This window comes from Passer domesticus, chromosome 4 (assembly GCF_036417665.1).
Source record: "Passer domesticus isolate bPasDom1 chromosome 4, bPasDom1.hap1, whole genome shotgun sequence".
Classification (NCBI taxonomy): Eukaryota; Metazoa; Chordata; class Aves; order Passeriformes; family Passeridae; genus Passer; species Passer domesticus.
In genome coordinates, this window is record NC_087477.1 from 25,698,224 (window position 1) to 25,716,614 (window position 18,391).

At 35.8% G+C, this 18,391-nt stretch overlaps 1 protein-coding gene across 5 annotated transcripts in view; it reads left to right on the forward strand.

Annotated features, from left to right (window-relative positions):
- Positions 1 to 18,391, forward strand: part of LRBA (LPS responsive beige-like anchor protein) — a 373,617-nt gene that overhangs the window by 264,663 nt on the left and 90,563 nt on the right. For all 5 annotated transcript variants that reach the window (XM_064416678.1, XM_064416675.1, XM_064416676.1 and 2 more), the window contains exons 45-47: positions 242 to 382; positions 1,555 to 1,674; positions 11,444 to 11,596. In XM_064416678.1, the coding sequence (XP_064272748.1) occupies positions 242 to 382; positions 1,555 to 1,674; positions 11,444 to 11,596 (414 nt within the window). The remainder of the gene's footprint in view (positions 1 to 241; positions 383 to 1,554; positions 1,675 to 11,443; positions 11,597 to 18,391) is intronic.

The following is an 18,391-nucleotide window of genomic DNA, read 5'->3' on the forward strand; positions in this document are numbered from 1 at the left end:
TCGTAATGCAGAGGAGATTTTTCCAAGCAGCCCTGTGTGTGTGCATGGAATCCTGGTTCCAAGTACAGAGATCTCCTCAGGTGCTTACAGGAACCAACATCTGCTTTTGCAAAGCACCAAACCTAGTCTGCTCCATGCATACCAATAATTCTGGTTACCAAAAAGAGCAAGGGGAGTATGATGTGATAGTATTCACATTGATCTTATTTGCTTATTGAGTTTATTTTTACCAATCTCACAGCCTGTTGGCGCTTTGAACCCAAAGAGAGCAGCGTTCTTTGCCGAGAGATACGAATCGTGGGAAGACGATCAGGTCCCCAAATTTCACTACGGCACTCATTATTCAACAGCAAGTTTTGCACTCACGTGGTTGTTAAGGATTGTAAGTATATCTTTTAAAAATGTTTTTCCTTTAAACGATAATGAAAGCTACAAAAATCTAAACTAAATCTGAAGGGTATATGAGAGTACTGAAATTTTCTAGTAATTGCAATCAGTAGCATAGGAGAAATGTGCTCCAAAGTTCAAGCAGAATGTTTCAGTTTTTCTGGTACAGCCTTTTCAAATCAGTAAAGCCTTTTCTCCTTAAAATTGCTTTTTCATGTGCATATTTTTTTAAACATGCTTAACTTCCCTTCCTTGCATATTTTCTGACTAGACCAAGTACCAAACATTTGTGGTTCGTAATTAATAGATTTAATTTTCCCCTCCTAATGACCGAGAGTTGATTTCTGATGATCATAAAGTTCTGTGATGTAAAGAATTAATTTTTAAAAATCTGCTACAATTTATATGGAAGTAACTTTGAGCTACTACATATTGATAATGTATTGGTTAAGCAATGCATTTTTCAATAAAATTGAAAGGTGATTTATCTCCTAGGAAGTAATTTCTTTGGGAAGGCATTAGCAGCACATCATTAATTAAAGCTTGTTAGAATGTACAAGCATACATAAATCCTTGAAGTAATTTACAGTGCTTAGCTAATTTCAAGCAATTATCCACTAATATGTGCTTAAGTGTTCTTTAACTAAGAGGAGGCTTTTAAATCTTCCAAACATTTTTCTAAATCATAAATTATATATGAAACAATAACAGTCCTGAAGCTGTCAGTATTGGATGCTACCTTTAGATTAACAGATCACCTTGAACAAAGTAAAACATGTTATTTTTGTTACATGCTAGTTTAATAAATATCTAAGGCACCTGAGCTTGGTCATGTTGTTGAGAGCAATTTGTGTCACAACTGACACAAACTGTAGTTGCTACTGCAGTCTTTGAGGGTTTTTTTAAATTTGCTTTTCTTTATCTGAGTATATGTATGCATGGAGTGAGATTAAAAAGCATTTACTGAACAAACAAGGATCAGTTTGTATTTCTCATTCTTAAATAACAGAATTAACCCTTTGCTATTAATCATGTGTCTGCCGGGAAAACAGCATCATTCACAACCAGAACCCAAAAGAATTATGAATTCCTTGTTTTACCCTGAAATTTCTGAAGAGATGCAAGAGATGGTGTTTTTTTTTAATTAATATTTTTATATGTGTTTAGGAACCCTTCACAACACTTTTCCTAAATCTGCAAGGTGGGAAGTTTGATCACGCGGATAGGACGTTTTCGTCTATTTCAAGAGCGTGGCGCAACAGTCAGCGTGACACTTCTGACATCAAGGTAAAACATTTCCTGAAAGGTGTCAATGTATTTCATACTGCCCCTGCCTTTATTGCAGCTGACAGTATAGGATGGAAGGGAGAAGACTGGGAGCCATCCCACCCTTTGGAAAAATGTGCAAGGGAGATGACACGTGGTTTTACTTTCATGAGAATATTTCAGTCAATTCTTCTGTAAAACTATAGCAAACTTTTTTAGTCCTGAGACTGAAATATTTTGAACTGGGGAGAAAAACAAAGAAGACAGTGGTGGGAAAGAGCAGATCCAAGAAGGTAGATTAATATCAGAGTTGGATATTTTTAATGGAAGGAAGGATGGAAAAGTGTAATTTGGAGAAAATCAGGGTCTAGCTCAAGGATGTCATGCAACCAGCAAGAGACCTAAGTGACACAAAATCATTCACTCATATTTATGGTGAGCAGACAATTAAGGAAAGGGTTGGTTTGCAAATTACTGGAATGCAAAAATTATCAACTGACAGTGTAGAAAAAGGGATGTCTTCCTTGCATCTGTGAGAATCGATGGCAATCTGTGACTAGTGGAATTAATTCCACTCAGAAAAAGATATAATGACTATATGAAATTGGGAAAGAAGAGTTTAGAAATTACAAACGCTCTAGATTTTTTTCAAATGTACTTGGTCATTATGGGCTTTATTTCCTTGTAACCCACAAGATTGGCAGATGGAATTTCAGAGTGCATTTTCTGGCTTTTTTTTGAGAAATGGAGAAGGAGAAAGATATCAGTAGTGGACAAATCAAGTATTTAATATGGAAAAAAAAGGAGCCAAGAAATTATGAGGTGAGTTTGACTACAATTCACAGAAAAATACTTAGGCAAATAATCAGACTGTGTTTAAGTGCCAGGAAGATAGCTTGGAGACAAGCAAATGAAACACATGTTTATCCAGAAGAGATTATGTCAAAGCAATCACAGTTTCTGATGAGAAAAGGTAACAGACCTTATGAACAGAGAAGAAGCAGATGATGATCTTAGTTTTTTACATTGTCTTATGAGTGAGCTGGGATTAATCTGTCTAAAGGAATCCACTGTATTTGGAGAATAGCTACCAGCAGTTCATTATTAAAACTGAAAAATGTACTGAGCAGAATTCTTCTCGATAATAACAGGTTAGGCCTCAATTTCCATTGCTATTAGATTGGGAGGTACAGGAAGTGTAGTGAAATAGGTAGCACTTCTTGCAGAATGGAAAATTTTTTTTAGAGAAGTGTTAGGTGAAGTTTATTAGTGAAAAGTAATAATTGTAATTTTCATGCAGGCTCTCATGCAGTTATAACACAAGGAACAATCTACTAAAAAAATATTTAGGGTTCTAGTGCATCACCAGTGCATGTGAATTAGCAGTATTATGGTATAACAATAGTGAGTAACATTTCATGGAAGATACATCAACAGGAAATAATGTAACTTTCAAAATGTATGACAAAAATCTTCACTTTTGCCCAGCTTTAATTTGGTCTGAGCTGGAATATACCCATAGCTGTAGGCTAGTTGGAGAGAATCCACACTGAAACAATGATAACAATGCAAGGTCTTGGAAATAAAATGCAGGGAAAGAGTGAGTGGCTATGCTTATTTTTCTTCTAAAGCAGAGCAGATTAAGGAGGAGCTTGTGTCCTTCTATTACATGGATACTTCTGTAAGAAATAAAGGAAAAAAATCTCTGCTGCCCATGCTGGATAGGATAGGAAATAATGGTCTTAAATATCATGGAGATTTTGGTTAGAATCAAAGTAACCTTCCTAAAAGAAAAATAAAGGCTGAATGTTTGTCAAAAATAAAAGCTTAATGAGTGTTTCCCTCAGTGTAGGGAGGGGTGTTCAGAAATACTTAGGTAGCTTTTGGAAGTCACATATGTGCAAGCTGGTACTGCCTTTAGAGACATCCCTACTGTGAAGGATGATCTCTTGGAGTTGTTTATAGCTTCCTGAGACTGTGAATTGCTGTGAATTACATGATGCTGCTGTGAAGCATCCAAGTGAGTACTAAGAGTACTACAAGAGTCTATTAGTGATATTGGATGAGCAACCAGGAAGGGGGATGAGATTGAGATTTCTATAGGATATGTTTAAAGAATTAGGAAGGAAAAGGTTTGAATGTTTCCATCTTCACTGGAAATACCTATATTCCCCATAGTTCACTACAGCTGTGAAAACCAGGTTTCCTGATACTTGGTGCTCTACCTCACAAGTGTTTGTGGAATACATGGCTAAATGCAGAATACATGTTTTACATGCAGAATTGCAACATTTTAGCCTCCTATTGCTTGAACGTGTTTAGTTGACTCATGCATGGAAGAGCCTGAATAAAGTGGAACACTTTGATTGTGCTCCTGTAGTTATCAGCACATAGGGGGCACAAAGGAAAAAGAAGGGTTTGTTCCTCTTCCAGCTGAAAATATTGTGGCACTTAGAACCATTGAGCTGATTAGAAGAAATTATTTCTCCTTGCTTCTTGTGTGGAAAGAATGAATGCAGTTACTGATGCTGCTGTCCTAAGATTATTGTTAATCTTATCCCTGTGTTACAAGGAGGACTAACAGGAGCTGGCTTTGGAAAGAGCTCTTGCTGGCTGGTATCACTTCAGCAGAGAAAGCTGAAGTATATGTGTGGTCACAACCAATCTGTGTCAATATCCTGGGAAAACCTTGGATCGATGATCAAAGCATGAAACCAGTGCTCCTCTGTAGAATAACCTTTGCTTGAACTTCAGAAATTTTGATTTCAAGAGGTGATATGTGGCATAAGATGCAATTTCCTAGTTCTCCCTATCCCTTTATTTGAGCAATGCAAATTAAAAATCTTTTGGAAGTTTACTAGTGTCTCACTACCACTCTGGCATTATTTACTAATTAGCTCAGGACTGGTGCCTTTAAATGATTAACTATGTGTTTTTAAGTTAAATATTCTGCACTAAGGAATACTGAATGTATTTCAATTTTGTGAGAGTACCACTTGGTTCTTTAAAAGTGCTATATAGGCATGACCATTAATTCAGTTACTTCTTAATTTGCATTATTGATGCAAACAATCCTGGTTAGTTTTGTTAATACCATAGAAAAAGCAAACCTGGATAGCCTGGCAGTATTTGCCTGCACTTGTTCCTTCTGGTTTTATAGTGACTTGTTGCAATAAGTCTATTTCGCATTATATTTACAACAGCGTAACTGTAACCCATGTTGCACTTTACATGTGTTTTCCCTTTTTCCTCTGTAGTTTGCTGATTGCTTTCAGGTTGTTTTTTTTGTTGTTGTTGTTAGTACCATATACACAGATTTTAGGATCATCTGAAATCCTCTTGCTGTCCTCCAAACAGCTGTGTAGCCTTCTCAGTGTCATCTGGAATTTTGCTTCTGCACCTTCTGTGCCAGGCCATTAATGAGATTATTGACTGGTATTAAGAGCAGGGCAGAGTCCATTACCATGTCCTCCCAGTCTGACAGTGAGCTATTGATAACTGCTCTTGGAATATGGATTTCCAGCTTGGCTACTCCCACGTTATTGTAACCCAATCTCATCTCCATTCTCTAGTTTGCTTGTAGGAATGTCAAGGGAGACTGGGGCAGTCTCAGAGGTATTTCTCTAAAGTAAAGCAACACCTTGCCGCTTTTTCTTTCACCACCCACAACTGCAGCTTCATTTTGAAAAGAAAATTAGATTGGTTTAATTAAGTTGATTTTTTTTCGCACTTTTCCACCCAGCTCCAGTATGGAGCTGTGAACTGTTCTTCACGTCTTTTCCTCTGCTGCTTTGTGTTTATTTCTTTTTCATGTGCTTTGAGTTGCTTTTGGTGAATTTAATATGTTTTGTTCAAAAAGAGATGCTAGGAGACCATAATATTAAAGAAAACATTAGTAAACTCCAATTACACTCTTCTAGATTGTTCCACCATAAAATGGACACTAATTTGTGAAATCCTGTGATATGACACACAGCTGTGGCAGCTATTGTAAGGTTGGGGGAATGGTACAGAATATCTAAATTTGTATCTCATACAGGTGTGTTTGGCAAATTGTAATCCTCGTAGTGTAAAACAGCTGAATTTTAGGTACAGAAATGCTGTTTCAGCAAGTTTATTGTAAAACTTATTAGCATAACATAATTTTAGACAGTTTTTCTTTAAAACAAGCTTCATGTTTAAAGTCTCAAAAGTTACTGAATAAAGTTGCTGTGAAACTGGCAGCATGACCTTTCTATATGAGAAATTTCATATTATAGTAGTCACAAAAAGAGCAATCACATGCAAAATTCAGAAGCAAGTACCTAGAAATTCAGTTTTTTAATCATAAACTCCATGTCTGGTGTAGTAAAATGTTTAACATATTTAGGTTGCAGATATTTAGTTTTCGTAAAAGATTTAGTCTTGTGTAAAATTGTGCTGAGGTCCATAACAGGGAAATACTTTTCTGAGTTAAAAAAAAAAGAAAATGTTTTCCAAATTCAGCCAGAACTGTGCATGGTAATCTGTGGGAATAACAGTAGTTAAAAATACAGCCATCTGGATGTGTGGATCAGAAAGTTCTGTCTAATATCTGTGATCTGCTTCTTTTATAGCCAGCCATATTTGTACTGAAAATGAAGCAAATAGATTCAATATATGCTCCTTGTGTAGGTGTTTAAATAACAAATTTAGATTAAGTTATGGACAAGTTTTCTGAAGTCCAAAGGAGAGGGAATGTAGTTATAAATGCAACTTTTTCCCTTTTTCTGTCAAATTAAACTGAATTACCTAGTATATAAATATGTTCAATATATACCATTGAATATTTTTACTTAGATTCTACGAAAAAAGTAAAATAGATCTAATCTTATAGATAGATAAAAAAAATATTTAATACGTGTATATATATGTGTGTGTGTGTATGTCTGTACATATGTAAATAGAGAGAATAAGAGGATTTAAAGTGCTTTAGAGATGCAGGTTTTTTATCCAATGAGATACTGACTCTATAAAATCTATTTATTGATCAATAATGAATCAGGTCTTAATTGTGGTTATCATATGTTTCTTTAATATACTAAATAAGTATCTGGACTTTTTGTAATTCTCTTTGCTTAATTGTAAATTACTGAGAAGTTTAGTATTTTTCTCAAACTAGAAAATGTTTGAGGAATAATCACTTAGAACTGTAACAAAGTGGTTAAACATAAACAAAATTTATTTCTTCATTAATTACCTTCAGAATTTTAATGGAAAAGCAGCCAAAATATTTTTCTTACAAGTTGGCAGAGTTTCAGGCAGCGTCTTGAGACAATTTCTTAGTTGACAATTTCTTGGTGAGAAATAACACACATATAGCAAATTGAGGGAAACTCATGGGTAGTGAGAAATCATACTTCCCAGCAGTCTTGAAAATTATTTCATTGAAGTGTGATGAAAAAATGAAATTTTAGTTAATTTAATAGATTAGTATATATTTCTTGAGTGCCATTTAAGTCCCTAACAGAAGAAATAAAGTGTGGCAATATGAATAAAAGTCTAGACTTCCAATATGCATTTTATTATTGTGCTTGACAGGTTATATATAGACTTAATATTGCTTAACATGATTGTGAAATAATTTGATTTGAAAATTTGGTATCTTATAAATGTTTAATAGGATTAGGGATCTGTCATTCTTTCTAGACATCTTTGGAGATCATATAACTGCTTCAAAATGCATCAATCATTTTCTAAACAAAAGAAAACATTTAATTGCATTAATGAAACAAAGTATCTAGTACTAATTTTTTTTGCACGGTAGCCTATATGAAAATAAATTACTACTACTAAAATGACATCCTGTTGATATTGCATGTTTGTAAAAAAATCTTTTTAGTGAATTTTCCTTAGGAATTATTGTTTTCATATGTTATATGGCAATTTTTGTTAGAGAAAATTGTACTTTATTCAGAATTTTATAAATATTTTAATAAGAATCCTGACTTTTTTTTTAAAGTAAGTACTGAGTGTTAAATTTATGTTGATGCTGTCTGTGAGCTCCTTCTTCAGTTGTAGTGAAAAGCATGGCAGAACGACTGAAGTATTGCTTACCATAAGGGTGTGTTGTCTCTTCCTTGTAGAAATGGTGGATTCCAACAGGGAAATTTCAGGAAGTAATTTCCAAACACAAGTCCTAAAACAAGAGTTTCAACAAATCATAGAGATGTTTTGGCTTTTGCTGTGAAATTTAAACAAAAGAAATGTGGGGCAGTTTTACCATTTCTGTACATGTGCTGAGTGTGGAAAATTTCAGAAGGGACTCACTCAGCAGAATTAGAAAAAGTGTGGAGGGAACCAAAAGTTTTAGTTGGAAAGGAACACCTCCAGAGGGAACAAACCTAAACTGACTAGAATCCTTTAGCTTGCAAAAAGAGATCCCTGAGAAAGAATGTGATGATCATGTAGGTCTATAGTACCTGGAAGGGTGCATAGAAGAGCAAGGAAGGAATGAACATTTACTGGGTTCCACAAAATGGCCATTGGGACCATCCACTGGAACTGCCAGGAATCAGTTTTAGTACAGCCAAAGGAAAACCTGTGCAGACAGAACTACAGACCTTATGCTTAATGATTTCACAAAGCAGAAGCATGGATTAGTACAGAACCATTTAGCTGTAAGAAGCTGGCAGAATATCCATGCAGAGGCTGTACTTGCCCTGTGTTAGTCCAGTCCTTGTCACTGTTCCAGGTGAGATATTAAAGGATTTTTTATTCTGTCCTCTTGTACCTGGTCCTGCGTCTTCCTGTAATGTTTGTGTGAAAACATTTACTAACTCATCCTCCTGCCATGCAAAACAAGCAAAAAGTGCATTCATTATTTTTTTAACATTTTTGTGTGTCCAGGAAGTTCTATTATTTCTAGAGTTGCACACGTGTGTCAGCATCTGCTGTCTTAGTGTCAGTCTGTGCATGTGATTTGAAGATTTTAAGAAAAAAGAAGACTCCACAAATACAGTTGAAGAGGACTGTTAAGGACTGGTGTTGCCAAATACATGAAGAATATTTGTTAACTTGATAAAAATGAATGTTTTGTGATCAGGTGTTTTTGCTGGTTTTAGGAGAAACTGTTTTCCTTTAACTAATGTTATAATTGTTACCCGTATAAAGGCATTAAAATGGGCTCTAAATACAGCTCATTTCCAATGGCCACATACATCTGTTTGCACTCCTTTTTCCATGGATAAATGTTAGCACATGGCCAAGAGAAGAAAATCACATAACAAAGAAACTCCTTTTGTAGAAATGTATCATAACGGTGACAGTGAAAAACTTTCTGAAAACTCATTTCTGGAGTAATGAAAAGCTTTATGAAAAGTTTCTAATAGTCAAACTAGTAGAAATTACAGGTAATTTTGAAGTTTCCAGCATATTGTTTCTGTGTAACCTAATGAAAACAATGTGGTCTAGAAAGCCAAATGCTTTCTGATCTTGAAAGAAACTAATGAATAGCTGTACAGATACATATTTAAAGAAGAAATAAAAGCATTGGCAACATATGTAATGAGCTTGTGTTTTAAGTGTTCAGAACCAGGGTATGGTTTCATATTTGTAGTGCGTGCTGCTATCAAATTAGTAGTCCTGTGGCTCTGCTTTTTCTTTGCTGGTTTCTGTGATTGTAAAAACTGTAGCAACTTCAGTGTTACTTTTTTTTAAACAAACTTTATTTTTTACAGCATTTATCCTTGCTACATTCTTGTTCTTATGCAGTGAAATAGTTTCAAATCTCTTTTTTATCAACTACTTGTCAAGCATTTGGTACAGAAGCATGTTTTTTACCCTAGTTAATTAAGGGGACTGTAAACAGATGTACAATTCAAAGCCAAGCAGTGTTTCACACAAGGATGGAGGTGATAATAGCTTAATTCCTGCTTGATCTTTCCTGTCTTTGCCCTGGCTACTTCGGCTTGACCTTGCCCGCAATCTGATGACCTCCTCATTGCACTCAGCCCTTTGGAAAGCTGCTCATGCCATAGCTGGCCCTGAGGGGCTATCTTGGAGACCACTGAGCCGTTGACCCATGGCAGGACTGAGTTTCAGATCTGATCTTCTGGCGTGGCTACATCCTCCACCCATGGTAGACAAAGCCACTGAGGCAGTCTGATTTTTTTTTTTTTTCCTTCCTTCCACTTCTCAAGTGGCCTGCAGCTTGCACTTGCTGTATGGAAGACCAATTTTACACCACTCATTTGCTATGAAATACACTTCCTGAAGCAATTACGTGTATTGATCCTTTCTTTACAAAGGAAGTAAATTCTCTAATTTAGTGGCTCCATTTTTCTAAATCCATCAAATTGCCTGATTTGTTGGGTGTATTTAAGTCTCAACATCAAGTTCCACAAAAAAAAAAACAAAACAAAACAAAAAAACCAACCAACCAACCAAAAAAACCCACCCACCCAATCTGCCTTTAAAATGTATTTTCCTAGAGGGCAGAAATATGTGTGTTACATCTTCATGGGATTTTCTATTAAGTGTGATACCCGGACATTGCAGATATTTTTATGAAAGTGTATAAATAAGGTCCTAATCCCATTAACTTGGATAAATTTATGTATTAACTACTGTGTATTTTATAAAATGCATGACAATTTAGGAAGTTGCAGGTCTGTTTGCAAAACAAGGAAATAATCCACTTATCCAGGAGAAAATCCTTATGGGTTTGAGCATAATTTTCCTTCTTAGCATGTTATGTTCAGTTTCACACTAGAACGTGTGATTTTCTGCTTAATAATATTTTTGTTTAGCCATTATTATGACTTTGTTTTTCTGAGAAGACTTAGAAATCACAATTCCTGTACTGTTTTTCCTCAGCCATGGTAGCTGTGCCAGCAGAGGTGCCAGAGCAGGCCAGCCAGAGAGGTGTAAATGCTGAGTTCCAGTCTTGTTCAGCACAGGCCTGGAACATCAAAAACATCACTTGTTTACAGCAGTGATGATCCTGACAAGGAATTTAGTGCAGACCTTGCAACCATGTGAAATCCCTGCCTTTTTTTCTCTCGTGTGTGAAATTTTGCGTGGTTCTTCCCTGTAATTTATAGACTGGACACGTAATTGAGTGAATGAACTTTATGTGAAAGAAAAATATTGCCTCTATTCAGCTCTGTGGGGTTTTTTTTTGTTTGTTTGTTTTTTATGGAACATGTGGCATAATTCCAGGTATTGTGGAATGTACAAAAAACCCATATTTTTGGGCATTGAACAATCTTAGATAACAGCCTAAATATTGGGTTCTTAGACCCTTTGCATTAGAGAGAATAAGACTATAACTGGGTTTCACACCTTCACAATTAATATCTGTTGTGCTGGTTTCACCCAATTGTACATTGCCATTTGTGCATTAAGCTTTAAAATGTGTGTTGCACTAAAATGTGAAAGAATCAGTTTTCCACAACTTTTTACCATCATTGATTGTCTGTACCTTTCCACTAAATATTATCTGTGCCATGTGATGTTCATTACTTTGGTTTTGTAAGTTTCTCAGTGCATAATATGCAGCCAAAACCAATGTTCTGACATTTTAGTTTTATAACCTGTTGTGTTTCAGTTCTTTGTCCTGTTAAAAGCATCTTAAGGAGTCATCATGTTTACAGTTTGAATTTTAGAAAGTGCAGAAGGGGACTCTTCCAGGGAAGGAGGGAGATGTCTGTGGAAGAATTTTATATATTCTCTTTGTTTAATTCCATCCTAATAATGACTTTTTTTAACATGACACAGTGCATCCTCTGACAGGATTCGTAACATGGCATTGTTTTTCATTTATCTACAGGAATTGATTCCTGAATTTTATTACCTCCCAGAGATATTTGTCAACAGCAACAATTACAATCTGGGAGTGATGGATGATGGAACAGTGGTGTCTGATGTTGAACTTCCACCATGGGCCAAAACCCCAGAAGAATTTGTTCGCATAAACAGGCTGGTAAGATGGCTCTCTTCTATTGTCCAGTCATTTCTGTCTTGCAAGATTCTTCTGAAATAATTTGCATCTTTGCTGCCATATATATTTAGAATTTACATAGAACTATGTCTGAAATGATATGAAGATCTAGATTTACAAATGTAGGAAGAAAAGAGGAATATAGTATTCTCAAAATAGTTTGAATGTGGTCTAAATGTACAGGAGATCTTACCCTTTTTGTATGTCAGCTCTTGTGGTTCTAAAGAGCTAATAAAATCATCACTTTACAGAAGGCTTGAAAAAGCTTGTTTAATCATCAAAATATTTTTGCCTTAAATGTGATTTTGAGGATTCTTAATTTTAGTGTCCATATAACTCCAAAGAGGCATTTTCAATCTTCTGCCAGCTCTTCCATTTCTTCCATTAAATTGATATTTTTCAGAGCCCTTTTTACAAGAAAATAAAACTAAATTCTCCTTTGCCTGTTTTATTCTCAAACCCGTGTTACTGTTCTTTTCCCTGTTTTGGGACATGCAGTTGTTAGCACTGCCTGTCTTCACTGTACTCGCTGGGCAGTGAGATGAATTACAGGATAGCTGTTACACTGTCACTGGTGGTGTTTCAGCACATTCTCAATAGCTGTGTCAGGCTCTTCTCAGAATGAAACAGTTCTGCATTGATGGCATTCTAAAATAAATAACAGAATCTTTTCCTAGCAAATCTTGAAATAAAAGGCTACAGTTTTCATGTGGTAGCCAGCTAACTGGGAAGTACTGAATTAAGGCATGGAATCTCTCAAAAACCTTTCAGATACCAGGCTTATCAGGATAACATCCTGATACTCCTAAGTTAGGAAATGGGAATGGAAAAAGTTCCGTTGTTGGTGGCATGTCACACTTCATAACATTGGAGAACCTTTACATCAGAAGAAATCTGTGGTTCAGAAGTTAATGAGAATGTTTTAGACTGCACTTTTACTGGTGGCATGATACCATGGTTTTCAGAAATGCTGTGTGGCCTAGACTGCTGCAGGCAGTGGTAGATCCACCATAGTAATCACAAAGAATATTGGGTGGATTTAGTGTTTTCCTTCATACATACATATGTGTAAATTTTATTTAAATGAGATATGAAATACAGTAACGTTTAGCAGGACTACTTGGCAAACCATATTGAAACTCAGCTTTCGATCTCACAGTTGTGGTGACAGGTAGGGGAGGTAGGCTGACACCTCTGTGAGGCTGGCATTGCTGGTGCTTCAGAATAAGCTGGGAAATGCAAAGCTGTGTTCTTGAGCAGACTTGTCAAAGGCACATGGTGGCCTTGATCTCTCATGACTCTGGAGTTTTAGATTTTGCATTAAAATATACTTTTATTCTATTAGTTACAGATCTGGCTTTCCCCACTATGAAGTTAATCTCCCACTTCCTCATTGTCTAAGATGTTAGCTCTTAATTGTTTTTCCTCACTTCAAGCCATGGGCCTGGTTTTCTCACCCTCACCTCTCGGTATGCTCTGACCTACCATTCCATCATTCTTCCTTCATTTCCCAATCTGCTGCTCATGTCTGCCTTTCTTGGAGCTCTCTTTGATATCTCTTGCTTCTGCAATATTCTCAGTGTGAAATTTTACAGAGTTTTCAAGTATTAATTGGACAGAAAAAAAAATTGATTTTTTTAAGGCTTAAGCTAATTACAAAAGTAAGAAATAATTTATCAAGTGTTGGTATTAAAGTGTGCCAGACGTCATCAAAATGATGTCCAGTGTCCTACCAAATGGGTAGGACCTACAGCTCTAGGTCCTTGATGCTGTTTCTGTAATTAGGACACCAAGTTTTTGTTGGCCTGGTAGCATTAAATTTAAACCTCTCTGTTGATGAATTACATTAGCTGCTTCTGTCTGACATAATTAAACTTATCCAGTGGTATAGGGCCTGGCTGGTGTGGATGGTGCCCTCTGTGATCTGCCACTTTTGCAGTGGTTTAACACTGAGAAAATTACATGCAAATATTAAATTGCTTTTCCTTGTTAATACTTGGTGGATTGAATATCATCAGCATCAAATCAGCATAGTTTCTTTTTCAAGAAGAATAGTTTAGGAAGAATGCTTAAAGCTCAGATCCACACTAATATGACCAAGAAAAGCTTGCTACAATGTGGCATGGGCTGATGTATTCAGCTAATATTTCCTTGCTGTCTCCTGGCTCAGACGAAATAGGGATTACAGTATTCCAAGTGCTCATTTTGTAGGCTATGACACACAGATATTTTTTCCTCTTTGCATTTGAGTTTACCTATTTAAGTCCCCAGATCTTATACAACGATTGGAGCTCATGAAATGCATACTACTTTGATCTGTGACCTTTCTGTGGTGCTAATCGGGTTCCTGATATCATTATACCTTGCTCATTAATCATATTTCCTGCAGCCCGTCAGGCAGCCAGACAGCACAAGCCCCTGTTTGCAGCCGCGTGTTGGCAGGTTTCTGCTTTTCCAGATTATTACAGTGTGATACTTCAGCTTCTCATAACCAGACCCACATCAAGCTGTGTGCTACAATTAAAGTCAGATGGCCCTCAGGTTGAGCAGGGATATTCTGTTGCAGCTGTCTGTCTTTCTGGAACAGAGCAGCATGGGGAACAGATGATACGTAGGACAGTGCATAATAACAGCTTGTACAGTACTGGGTCAATAGCAAGGGTTCAGAGCATTAATTGACAGGCTGATAGCTGATTTAAAAGTGATTTCCAACCTATTTTTAATTCTATAAAGTGTGTATTTTAATTGAAATAGGTAGTTGCATGTTGTCTGTGTTTGCTCTGAGAGAAAAAGCAGAAAGATGTATAATTAAAACTGGATTTTGATTGATGTAATGTTATCATGAGCTAAATGGTAGCATCAGGATGTCATTCTAAGCAATACAAAGAACTCCAAAGTGCATCTATTTCTTCTGCATATAGTTGGTATTTTATGTTAGTCTGTGAAATACAATGTTTTGTTATAACATAACTCAATAGGGGGGTAGGGTATTTTTCTCTGAGACAGTCTAGTTTTTGATGTAAAAGTGACTGTTTTTACCATTGTGAAACACTATTATATACCTCTAAAGCTCAGGCATGCTATGTTTAGTGCCATGAAATAACTGCTAAGACATCTGAAAATATTTTTCAGTTTATACAGGTGCAGTTAACAATAATTGTTGTCTAAATTCATCATTTTATAAATATGTGTGTAATAAGAATTACAGTATTAGTTTAATAAGAGTAAAACCCACAGGCTTTAAGCCAGATAAAATTATAATTCCTCCTCCCAAGAAAACAGAAAAATCTCAAATGCAGCATGCTTTTGCATCCTTACTTTACTATTTCCAAATTGTAGTATCTTTAGCATTTAGTATGTGAGCAAAAGGGAGGATCCAAACTTCATCTGATACCTATTAAAAAATACCTAACGATTTTTGGTTCTCCCATGCTTCTGAAAGACTTACAGGAAATAGGAATGGGAAGTGAACTTGGGAGAATATAAAGAGATAGATGCTCAAATGTGGTTTGGATACAGAAGTCCTAAACAAAACCTCTAGCAGCAGTTGTCAGACACAGAAACAGATATAACCTTTAAAACTTAGATTTTTGTGGCATCTTTTCTTGGCTTCACAGTCTTAGTTATGTTAGGTGCTCTCCTTTAGAGTAGTTTTCTCTTTTAGAAATTTAATTTCATGTGCTGGACCTAAGGATAATTACTACATTGATGCTGATAGAAATTTTAAATGCCCTTTGTGTCATGCATGAAATAGTAGACATTTACTAAGACCAGGTGAAACCCAGGGAAAAGCCCTACACTTTCCACTGATAGTTAGGAATAGCTAAAAATCCCAATAAGGAAGTTCTGTTCTGCATGGTAAAGTAATCTATTTTGTCCTGTCATTGAAAGTTGGATGTCTAAATTGGGAAGAATTAATTTGAAACTATTAATCAACAGATAATAACTAAATTTCACACAGCTTTGATGAGCCTCAGCTTTTTGAGAATTAGATTGCATCAATGATAATGAAGTCATTGAGGTCTGTCAAGACAGCTTTCCACAATATATCTCAATTGAAGTGTTTTAGTGTTTTATTGCAGAGTTAGTCCTTTCATGATTTGGGGTTTATCCATTTTCTTTAATCCTGGGGAAAATGTAAGACAAATTAGAAAAGTGATGAGATTACTGTGCTGGACTGAAAGTTTTGAAATCCAATTTTCAAATAATTGAAAATGTAGTATTTGGAAGCTGGGATGCTTTCTGAAACAAATGAAATGCTTAAATACATAAAGATGATATACACAAAAGTAAATGTGGCAGAACCATGAAAAGCAAAATGGAAAGAAAGGGTAGGCAGTCATTTGCCCCACCACAAATTTTAGTGGAGCACAATTAATCAGTGTTAAGAATTGTCTAAGGTAAGAAAAATCTCCAGTGAGAATTAGAGGATCATTATCAGTCGATATGGGGCATTACTTTTTAGCACAAGCAACTCCACCTTATACCAGGTGTATACACTGAAAAAGCAACATCTCCTGCCAACTGTCACACAACAATGTTCAGAACTGCGGGTTTTGTGAGTTGGGTGAAAAAACAAAACTTGGTTTTGAAAAAATTATGTTACTTTCAGTCTCTTAAAACTATTGCTATTAGTTAAATATAGATACTGGGTTAGACCCTGGAGCTTGGAATGTACTGGATTTTTTTGTGTGTTATCTTGGAAAAATCTCTTGGTGATATTTTTCCTGGTTCCTTAGCTGTGTATTTGAAAATGTGTTACAGCACATCATACCATATTGTGAATTAAGGCTTGGAAGTGGAGATTGCTAGTAATAGATTGCTAGATCATTAGTTGTGTATTCCTGATAATAGCTGACTCATTCAATATGTTAAAAACATTGGAGAGCAGAAAAAAGGGTAAAATGTAAACCAGGTTTAACCAGCAACATCAGCGCTGTAATCTGTGCAGCACCTACTTTGAGATTCTGGTCTTTATAGAATTGGATGTGGTCTTAAAAAGCTGGAATGCAGATGGAGCTGTGTACCCTGAGCAATGAAGGTGCTTTCACCAGTCCAAGCTGACGTGGGATGTTCACAGAATTTGAGAATTTTGGTACCAGTTCTTTCAGACTCTTTCTGAACTGTTACTTCAGTTTTTGTTTCTGATATTTGGTGATTTCTTGTAGCTTTTCTTTGAAGGTTATAATCTATATACAAAACAAGATCTATAAAATATCCTCTGAATGGAGGATGTCTATTTAGCTCTACAAGTATTATAATTTTTATCAAAAATCACTTTCATAAATTACTATAGAAAAGATAGATATAAAAGTAATCTGTAAGTTTGCTTTTTCTGACAAATACTTATTTCTCTGCTATGAATGTGCATTATGCAATTAAAATAGCTATATGTTAATACAATTGAAATAGCTATATGTTTAAACAAAACTATTGCCAGTGAATATGAAAGCACCATGTTTTTTCAAGATGTAACTGTGAAAAAAGTTCTGTACAGGAGGTAAGGTTCCTTGTATCATGCAAAACAAACATTTTTATCCATAGAAGTCTCAGAAATGTAGCAGTCTAATTCTGACTGGAATAGTCAGGAATAGTATTCTTCAGCAAAGTTGGGCATGGAAGGTCCAGCCTGCTGGCATATTGGATTTGATGTGTATAAAAGGTTGATGTTGTTTAATGCCTTTTTTCCCCCACTCATCTGTGGAAACAAGGCAGTCCTGGGAAGCACAGGAGCTCCACGGTGCGTGCACTCAGCAGGCAGAGGGGCACAGGTGGTCTCTTAAACAGCTGAAGGGAATGTAGGCTGGTGTGTGACTGAAGCAGCAGGATCCTCCTTTCCCAGAGAAGCGCCTCCATGACTGCAGTGTGCAGTCATAGTGGTTGTCTGGTTTTCCCTTTCAATTCTCCATGTGGAATATCAGCACTGGCTTAAAACTGTCTGCTTTTGCATTTGGTGCATTGGTAAATTTGTGTTCCTGCGCCACTCAGGGTCATCTCCTGCCAGCTCAGCACACATGTGACAATTTCATCATCTGTGTTTGTGCAGGATGTTTTGCACTTTTATAATTACTTCCTAAAAGGTAGAACCGATGTTGTCCTTGACATAGAAACATTTGTGTGCAGGCTAGAATAAAAGAAACCTGGGTAATTGTAAGCAGTCTTTTGATTTAATTATACAATGTACAGATATGATTATTATAGTAGAAAGGGGGGGGGATGAGACTTCTTTACCCATTCTGAAGCATTTTATTCAGATCTGAAGATGAATGTAGAATAACCTTAGCAATGCAAGCATAACCACAAATAGGTGAAATTGGTGCGGGCAAAAACCTAATCTGTGGGTATTCTGGAGGGAAAATTTAAAAAATCATTCAATACAAGACATTTTTGAAAAGTAAAGAGAAAATATTTCTAAAGGTATGTGATATATGGCCTATTAGAAAAGTTTCTGAAAATCTGTGAATAAAAAATGTAGACTAATTTTTTTGTGTGTACAATTGACTGCCTGTGTAACTTATTTTTATTGAAGTGCCATCTAAAAAATATGGCCAGAAATTCATGTTTATTTAAATCCAGTTCTGTTGGAATAGTGGCTTTATTAATTTTCATATATGAATTTTTATTGATTTAATTTGTTAAGAAAACTACAATACAGAGAGAGTCAAATAAATTCAAGAATATGAGGGAAGTAATTTAAAGTGAACCCAAACTGTGCTTTTGAACAGAAGGTAAGAGTGGTGAAAGCATTCAGTTTGGGTTTCATAATACAGCAAATAG